The 9831-nt window shown below is 43.8% G+C and overlaps 2 protein-coding genes across 2 annotated transcripts in view; one reads left to right on the top strand and one right to left on the bottom strand.

The window, feature by feature from the left end:
- Positions 1-9831, bottom strand: part of LOC108574810 (angiotensin-converting enzyme) — a 65149-nt gene that overhangs the window by 49054 nt on the left and 6264 nt on the right. Inside the window, exons 4-10 of the mRNA XM_017937455.1 lie at positions 9546-9642; positions 6981-7124; positions 6716-6907; positions 6531-6628; positions 5741-5910; positions 5536-5660; positions 3721-4063 (exon numbers count right to left, since the gene is read on the bottom strand). Coding sequence (XP_017792944.1) covers positions 3721-4063; positions 5536-5660; positions 5741-5910; positions 6531-6628; positions 6716-6907; positions 6981-7124; positions 9546-9642 — 1169 coding nt within the window. The remainder of the gene's footprint in view (positions 1-3720; positions 4064-5535; positions 5661-5740; positions 5911-6530; positions 6629-6715; positions 6908-6980; positions 7125-9545; positions 9643-9831) is intronic.
- LOC108574768 (skin secretory protein xP2-like) lies at positions 1061-2431 on the top strand. The gene has a single exon (XM_017937408.1). It carries the CDS (start codon positions 1061-1063, stop codon positions 2429-2431), a length of 1371 nt encoding a protein of 456 aa, XP_017792897.1.

Raw genomic sequence — 9831 nt, 5'->3', positions numbered from 1 at the left:
CCGTCAGATTATAAATAATTCTATACTGAAAATTTGGGAGCGTTTATTAGAAAGAAGAAGAATTTTCGTATATTTGAATACTAATTCTCTCGAAATAAAACCATTTTCCGAACATCGATTCTCTCGAGAAATTTCATTTCACAAATTCTCCAACATTATTCACCTACTTTACCTTGGCTAAAATAAAGAACTCAATTTTCACTCATATATCAGAAAATCATGCTTCCAGTTTCTACACAAATCTACCACACACTTCCTCTCATTAATCGCAAACGGGCTTCTCTCACGATACATAATCAATTAAGTCCACCTTACCTTCGTTTCGTAATTATAACATAAATCTACCGTATATCCACTGAATTACTATCGAGGATGTAAAGGCAGGGATAACGACAACTAGCCACCGTAAAAGAAGAAACCAAACCACCTGCCGCGTTGATGCGCATTCCTCCAACTAGGAAGTCTAATAGAATCATTCGACCAACTATATATATATAATACATTCGATTTCACACTTGCTGCCTAATGTATATTCCCCTTCTCCGCCGAAAAATCAACAACTAAAACCAACTACCACATCTACACACATATCCGCCATTACAATTCTCTCTATCGATCATCCATCTCTCGCGCAATCATTATTCCAACTAAATCCCTGCTCCGGCAAATCCAAAAACCCCATTTCCATCTGATTAACCGAGCAAGGTACAAAAGAGGACCACGTAAGGCGAATAATTCACGCGTCTTCCGTTTCCTTTCACCCTGCAAAAGAGGGTCCAACGCGTTCCACGCCACTGCACGCAGAGTTATGGAAGCAACTGGTCAGGATTAAACAAAAAAAAAAAAAAATATGCTATAACGTCGCGCGCGACGTACACACGCGCCTCTCCTCTCGCTCCACACGCGCCTGTTTCACTTTTCCGCGACCGTAGGAGCGCACAGAGGGGCTCGCCGTGGATCCCCTGTCGGGGGAAAGCGGACTATAAAGACGGTGGCAACTTGGGGGGAAGTATCCAGTAAAGTCTGGACTTCGACCAGATATCGGAGTTACCCGCGAGACATGAAATTTTTGGTGAGTACCGTGAAACTGCACAACCTAAAGAACTCTGACAACATTTCACACATTCTCGATCTAACGAGTAGACCAAGAAATTTCTGCACCGTTGTAAGGTTTAATTCCCGTTCGAAATTCCAGCTGCCCACGATATTTCTGGCCCTTTTGGCCACAGCGCTCTGCGAGAAGAAGGCTGCCAAGGAGGCAGAGGCCCAAGAGACCTCTAGCCTAGAGAAGAAACAGGACAAACGTGGTTTGACCCACCTCGAGGGTGGTGGCGGCGGTGATTATGGCGGCGATTACGGCGGAGGAGACTACGGCGGAGGCCACGAGATCGCCTTGTCCGGAGGAGACGGCGGTGGTTACGGCGGTGGCTACGGTGGAGGCGATGGCGGTGGCTATGGTGGTGGCTACGGCGGCGGTGGCGGCTACGGTGGCGGTGGCGGTGGCTACGACGAAGGCGGCAAAGTAAAGGAAATAACGATCGTGAAGAGCGTGAAGATTCCCTATCCGGTGGAGAAGAAGGTCCACTACCCCGTGGAGAAGGAGGTACCGTATCCAGTCAAGGTCCCAGTGCCTCAGCCCTATCCAGTCGAGAAGAATATCCCAGTTCCAGTCAAGGTTCTCGTCAAGATACCAGTCCACATCCCTCAACCCTACCCGGTGGAGAAGAAGATACCTTATCCAGTCCACGTACCAGTGGAGAGGCCAGTTCCACACAAGGTCTACGTGCCACAGCCCTATCCAGTGGAGAAGAAGATCCCCTATCCAGTCAAGGTACCTGTTCCACAGCCCTATCCAGTCGAGAAACCTGTACCTTACGCCGTCAAAGTGGTGGAACACGTTCCTCAGCCGTTCCCAGTCGACAAGCCTGTACCCTATCCGGTTAACATACCTATCGAGAGACCGTACCCCGTCCACATACCTAAACCGTACCCAGTACCTGTCGAGAAGCCTGTACCAGTACCTGTGGAAAAGGCTGTACCTTATCCAGTCAAGGTAGCAGTCGAGAGACCAGTTGGTATACCAGTCGAGAGACCTGTGCCTGTCGAGGTTAAGGTACCAGTACCTGCGCCCTATCCAGTGGAGAAACCAGTACCTGTGCCTATCGAGAAGCCTGTTCCCTACGCGGTTAAGATACCCGTAGAGCGACCAGTGCCTATCGCGGTATCCAAGCCGGTAGCAGTACCTATTGCCAAGCCTGTACCTTATCCGGTTAAGGTACCAGTACCTGTGTCGATCCACAGCGGAGGATACGGAGGTTCGGGAGGATCTGGAGGAGGCTACGGTGGATACGGTGGATCTGGAGGATCTGGAGGATACGGAGGATATGGAGGATTGGAGGGTGATTATGAGTCCAGCTTTGGCGGGCACTAGATGAATTAGCGACGTTAGGTCGACACTCCGATGCTAGTTTACGTCGGTTCGACCAACGTCAATCGTCGCGTCGATTGTTTTTTTTTTTTCACCCTCTTCGAGGGTTGCTAGAGCTAATTTCTGACGCGATCGGGGTATATATTTATTAGAAATTCAGTTTCGTCTTTCAAGAAATTATCGCTGGATTCGTGGTTTATTTGTCCGATCCAGCGATTAGCAGTTAGATCGTAGCTCGTTTTCGATACCCTTTGATACCTGAGTACCTAAGAATACACATATTGTATATGTACGATGTATTGTACAAAGAATCTCTCCTGACGTCTCTACAGACGTCAGTTGTACACACCGTGTCTTTCGCTTCTTTCTAATAAAACCAAAGAGCAAAAATCGATCGTCTATGTGTCTTTCACCCGAACCTTCTCTCCCATGAAATCCACGTATCTTTGTAGCCGTACGAAAAATTGGCGTTCAACCTACGGGTGGAACCGCGACGAAATTCGAAACTTTCCAAGATTCTAATCCGTCGAATTTCTTTCCATCGTCAGATCTGCTCTAAGTCGAATCAAGGCCGTGCCACGACCGTTACATTCTCGACACCGACGGTGTTTCGTAACAGCTACAGGCTCACCTCCCTGCCGGAGAGCGTCGAAACGCGGAACATCAGACGCGATACACATCTTCGATTCGACTTTCGCGATCCACGCAACGTTACGTCCGTAACGAATGGCCGCCGTTTCCCGGAAAAGTTCGAAAGTAAACGGCCACGGTATGCCACCGCCGCGATTCCCCTTTGCTCCGTGAATCTCTGAACGCGGAAGCGGCACCAGCCGGTGATTAACGCAACAAAAACTCGGCTGTAATTAGTCCTGTTTGGCAGCGGTAGAAAGGGAAACTTTCATCGTGTTCCGAGTGGTAAATTCGCGACGGCCGAAAAATTTTCAACATCTGGCGTATGTCAGCACGTGCGCCAACATGGCGAACGGATGATTGCCAGCACGGAGAAAGAGGCTTTCTCTCGGTACATCGATGACATACCGCTTAGCAAATCGGGGAGACCTCGAGATTAAGAATGATCAGAAGTGAAATCGTTTCTGTGTTGGAGGAGCGAGAAATTGCTATTGTTAGTTTCTCGTTTAATTCTAGGTTCAAAGATTCGACTACCTGTTGCAGACTGGCGATAATCGTCTGTTGCGATTTTTACAAATTTCAAGATTTTCAGTCGAATACTGGTATTTTTAAGAGAAAATTTGAACATTTTCAATAGAATTCTAGCGTTTTTAAAGACTCACCGAATGTAGGGAATGTTGGCCGGGATGTGATACTTTGCGCCAGGATCGAAATCGTCCTCGGATCTGAGAACAGGCGGTTTCACTCCTGCGTACTGTTCCATCAGCCTGTGCCAATGGCAATTATAGTCCTCTCTGTTTACGTAACCGCGGAAAACGTCCCATCTCCACCTGTCCATCGCTATACTGAAGGGTAGCATGACCAATTTGTCCATCGCCAGCGAGAAGAGATAATTGATGTCCGCTGTAGATTCGTCGATGTACTTGTTCGCTAAGCCTAGAGTTTGCATGTGTCGAGGGGTGGCCACGCTGAGTGCTATAGCCTCACCCACGGCCTCGTGGAAACCTGTATTGAAGTGCCTTTTATTGGTTTTGCCTTAGATACAGGTAGCGATAGGGGAAAGCGAGAATCGGAGTTGACAAATTGTCAACAGGTAAATCGTTCAGGCTCTCTTATGCCTGAAGGGTGAAAGACAAAGTGGTTCTGGCTACTTTCTTGAGTCAGTTAGTATCTGTAATATTCTACTGCAGATCGATTTATTTTAAGTGACTAATTATAACAATTCGGTAATATAGCAGAGTTGGGAATTGTTTGAATAAAGTATTTTAAAAATGGTCATTTTTATTTTATTTTGAAACACATGCACTGCAAATTATTTGTCATTTTATTTGAAAGAGTTTAATAACGATTTATATGATCCTGACACAAAATGAAGCTACTTTTCACATATTAATTATCCAATAGAAATGATAAAATAGTTGAAATGATCTATTACTTTAAATTCTCAAAATTTATCTTTGTTTCAAATAAAGTTTGCACAGGTCTGCAATATTTAGAAGTAGTACAATTAATAATAATAAAATGATTAAAATAGATTTCAGCCCAACTTCCACAATAAAAAGAGAAGCTAGAAAGAATAAGAAAACATGTTCTTGCATTCATAAATATTCCTCCAATAATATCGATTCCAACAATTCCACAACAGTAACTAAAAATTTTCCCCGGAAATCATCGTAAACCCTCGAACTCCCCCAAATCAAGTTCCATAAACAACACCCAATCATTGAAGTATGCCTGCAAGGGCTCGTAAACATTTCCCGCAAGGTCGCCAGGCATCGGTTCAGGATTTGTTTTCATCGGGGGTCCACGGTTAGGCGAACGACCGAGGAACGGAACGGAACGGTGAAAGCGCGATTATACCATAATAAAAATATTTCAACGATCTCGCGTACGGATTGGAGAGTACCCGGCACATCCACTCGGACACACTTTACGTCCGTGTACAGGCGAATCCACCTCGACCGTATCGTTCTCGCTCTCGCTTTCGCGCTATTAGCCGTAAAAGTGCCTCGAGTAGTGGACCGCCTACCGGAAGTTAAACGGCCGCCGGTTACGTAACGACCGCGTGTCGTCCGCCATGAAACATCGCGTGTCGTTTCTCTCCTTCTTTAATTTAACCGTGTAGCCAGTTGTACTACGAATTCGAGTAAACGTATCGTGTGCACTCGTCGTTCGTGTTTCTTTTCTTGAAACGGGGGGAAAAGATGGAATAAACACTTGTTCGTCGTGATCAGCGTGGATTTCCGGGTGATCGATATGATCGATCGATCGATCGGTCGGTCGGTTGGTGAATTTTTCTGTGAAAGGAAGGAAACGATGTTTTGTCGGGGGATTTTAGTGAAAGTAATTTTTCTCGGTTAATCGAATGGAGATATTTGAGGAACATATTGATTGGTAATGTTTGATTTTATTTTTTTCTTTTTTTGTTTGCACATAGGAGGGAATGATCGAGAAGGTGTTTCTTTTTTTTGTCGTACCTGGATTGGCACCGTCTCGGAATTCGCGAGACAGTCCGTTGTATCGGAGGAAGTATTGAATGTGGGCCATCTCGTGGTGCACCGTGATTAGGTCCTTCATGGTGACCTTGGTGCACATCTTGATCCTATGAGGAGATTAGAAAAAGGAGGGGTGAATTGTTGGTAGAGAGAAATAGAAAAGAGAAGAACGATAGGACGAAATTACCTGTAATCTAAGCGATTGCAAAAATCCCAAGCGGAAGCTTGACAAATTAACGGCCTATCCCCAGGATCCCTGATGATACTTCCGGCCCAAAATTCAGGCGGCATGGCGCTCATGTTCATCGATAGATAAAATTCCTCCGCGATCCTGAACATCTCGATAGGCGTGTACCCCTGAGGAAATAGCATTGAAAAACAACGTTTTACTATACGTTTTGCATACCTGAAAAATACGAGAAACACGATACCGGAGAATACATGGAATTAATTAGATTCGATAGACGGCTTATCTCTATACCTGTAGCAAGAAATGAATTCACGTAGAAATGCAGCGTGAAAGTGTTTCGGGATAATTGAAGATGGAAAAACACGAGAAATTACGATTCTAATGAAGGTTCCATTTGAATACTCCAAATAATCACTAAAGAAACAACCACGAAGATCGATTATCCTTTTCTTTCCTGTAAAAGTAATTTAATCTACACCATGCGTGCGCGTGTTACGTATCATTTACAGCGATGCAGTTCAAAGTCCTAAAATCAATTTCCCTCGTTAGAAACGACGAAGGGAATCGAGGAAAATTTATCAAAAAAAAAAAAAAGAATAAAACAACGAATTCCAATGGAAATAGGTGAGCGAAACATTTCACGGATCTTCACTTACTTCACCGTTACTTTCGAATCGTAACAGGTTACTTTCGATTCTCCTCGGAAACAATGGCCCGACTGAACTGAATTCATTAGCCTGTCGAAGTTAATTCCTCTGATAAGGATTACGCAATGTTACACTCTTACCTGGGCCTGCATTTCCTGCGTCACGTCCAGGTAGTTCTTTCCTGGATAGGGTTGAGTGATGTCGATTATGTTCGTCCACGATTGGGCCCAAATGTTTCCTGCCGAAAAATCCACCGCAATTTCACGAATTTTAATATTCGACATTCCAGACAGTTTTCTGTGATTAATTAAGAATTTATCGGTACCGAGAATATGAGCCGGAAGTGGAGCATGAGCGCCGATTTTCTCTGGCCCATAGAGGTCCCTCAATTTTTTCCTCACGTATGCGTGCAATTCTTCGTAAAGTGGACGCACCATTTCCCAAACTTCGTCGATGTCCTGTTGCAAATTCGGAGATTCGTAGGGGAACATCCAATATTCTGACGCGTCGGTGAAGTCTGCACGGAGATTCAATTATTTTTGTCAATTATCGATTATTTGGAATGATGTTTTGTCAAGTGTCGAACGTACTGTTCAATCTAGCAGCCTCGTTGTTCAACGTAACGAGCTGTTGATAGAGATCTTTGATCCTCATCCCGCTTCTCCTCCTCCATTCTGTCCATACGTACTGTAACTCGTCCCAATTTCGACTCCTAGCCATGATCTGCGATATATCTGCAAAAGAACGAACAGAGATGTGATCGTGGAAAGAAATGAGAACATATGGTGCTACGTAAGTGAAGGTATAAGGAGTTGATCGGTGGTTAGAGGTGTGTTTCATGTTGGTTTTCACCTCGAACAGCTTTCACGATAATCTTGCGATCGATTAGTCGCTGATGATTTCTTGCGACACGTGTGATCTAAGCTCTGTGGAAAGCTGGTTACCGCAACTGTTACGGAGATACGTAGTTAATCTACATAGTTCTAGCCTAAGTAGAACCGAAGTGTGTGTGTGTGTGTGTGTGTGTATGATATGTTATGTAAATTAAAGGTACGTAGATTTGTTCTGCGTTACGGCGGTCTAACTTTCATAGTTCTGCAATATAGGTGGAGATTGATTTCATAGATCTGCGGTGTAGAGGTCTGAATTTTGTAGGTTCACTTTATCTGTAGGTCTAAATTTAATAATTCTGCATTACAGAGCTCTAAAGTTCGTAGTTCTAAGCTATAGAGGCCTAAGTTTCATAGTTCTAGGCTGCACATAGATTTAAATTTCATAATTCTGAGCTGTAGAGGTCTAGGTTTCACAGTTCAGTGTTATAGAGGTCTAAATTTTATAGTTCTAAGCTATAGAGGCCTAAATTTCATAGTTCAGTGTTATAGAGGTCTAAATTTCATAGTCCTAAGCTATAGAGATCTCAGTTTCGTAGTTCTAAGCTATATATAGATTCAAATTTCATAATTCTAAGCTATAGAGGCCTAAATTTCACAGTTCTGCGCTATAGAGGTTTAAATTTCATAGTTCTAAGCTACAGAGGTCTAAGTTTCGTAGTCCTAAGCTACAGATAGATCAAAATTTCACAGTTCTGCGCTATAGAGGTCTAAATTTCATAGTTTTAAGCTACAGAGGTCCAAGTTTCACAGTTCTGCGCTATAGAAGTCTAAATTTCATAGTTCTAAACTATAGAGGTCTAAGTTTCGTAGTCCTAAGCTACAGATAGATCAAAATTTCACAGTTCTGCGCTATAGAGGTCTAAATTTCATAGTTCTAAGCTACAGAGGTCTAAGTTTCGTAGTCCTAAGCTACAGATAGATCAAAATTTCACAGTTCTGCGCTACAGAGGTCTAAGTTTCATAGTTTTAAGCTATAGAGACCCAAGTTTCCCAGTTCTAACTTAAACAGGTGCAACATTCACACTTCACAGATCTGATCCACAGACTTCAGAGTTATACACCCATAAACCATACAATTCCACCTATTATACCACACATCTAAATTACACAATTCCCAGTTCATCGCTATATTTTCCAATCTCTGAAACGAGTCCAGCATCACACGACCTCCACACTCACCAGCTTCATTATCTTTCTCGTAAAACAGCTTTACGTGTTCGTCCTTAATCAACGAACCGTAACCAAACGATCCTTCACACTCACCAGCAAACGTTCCGTACCAAAAACCTATACCAACACTTAAAAGAGCTGTTACGCATTTTCCTATTGGGTCGCGTGTGTTACATGCTCGCTGCTCGTTACCAAGAGGATCTCGATCGAGCAAATGAATTGTTCAATCCGGTAGAACCACTTGCGGAAGATCGTAAATTTCCGTGTTTCTTCGATGCCCTGTGCTATTTGGGCGTTGATTGCCTCCTGCGGTTTACGAGGCGTACTTTACACCGAGCAGACGCTACAGCAACCTGCTTCGCCGTGTAATGCAAGAGAAAATCGCTTGGAGAAATCAATTTCTTAATCCTTCGAGGATGATCGATCTCTCGAAGATTCTCTCACACGTTTCAACGACAAATTTCACTTTTCTCCGACTACAAATACACGCAATCAGTCCTCTATCTTTGACGATACTACTGTATTTTATTAAAAAAAAAAGAGATTCAACGAGAACGAGAAATTTCCAAAAGAATAAATCACTCGACAAAGTTGCTACATTCTCGAAGGAAGCAGCGAGAAGGGAATCGTTCGAGCGAACAATTATGAGCAACACAGTACATGAAAAATTCAGCAAACCTCGAAACTCGCTTTCTCGTTTCCACGCGAAAAGTGAAGAATTTTTCGGAAAATTCGACGTGAATAATTCAACGAAAAAAAAAGAAAAAAACAGAAGATAAACAGAGGGGAACGGAGGATACTCTTACAGAGTGTAGAGAAAGAGAGAAGACACGGCAAATTAACTTTGCGATGAATTTTCATGAACCTCCACCCCTTCTCTTCGTTTCGTCTACGCGAGTCGGTGTTTCGACGCAGAACGAGTGAAATATTCATCGTTCAATCGCGGTTTACGATTAGAGAGGCACTTTCTTGCACGCTTACGCGTACCCGCCGCAATTTCGCTGGCCGCCAGCCGTGAAAATCGTATCGGCCGTTTATTTTTCGTACCGCCACCCGGTATACTAGAGGCGACGCGGACAAGTTATTCATTACCTGGATAAAGGCGCAGCCCGCACCGGAAGGGATCGTTGTACGCGCAAATGCTAGCCTCGTTGTACACAGCCAGCATGTCGTTGATCACACGATTGTACTGTGGAGGAGAAAGAAAAATGAGAGAAATGAGAATGATGGAAAAGGGTGGAGTACAGTGGTGTGAAGAAGTAGTGGGACACCCGGTGTGTTTGCGCGGACAGTATCGTATGGGTCGAGTTACTTTTCTTCATATTTTGGTGTTTAATATTTTTTATTATTCGGTTTTCATATTTTTCTGTCTTAGTAT

The sequence above is a fragment of the Habropoda laboriosa genome, unplaced genomic scaffold, assembly GCF_001263275.1.
Source record: "Habropoda laboriosa isolate 0110345459 unplaced genomic scaffold, ASM126327v1 scaffold257, whole genome shotgun sequence".
NCBI lineage: Eukaryota > Metazoa > Arthropoda > Insecta > Hymenoptera > Apidae > Habropoda > Habropoda laboriosa.
This window is presented reverse-complemented; position numbering and strand designations above follow the sequence as displayed.

Excerpts from the sequence above, each read along its gene's own strand:
- LOC108574768 (XM_017937408.1), top strand. The coding sequence starts at position 1,061 with ATGAAATTTTTGGTGAGTACCGTGAAACTGCACAACCTAAAGAACTCT.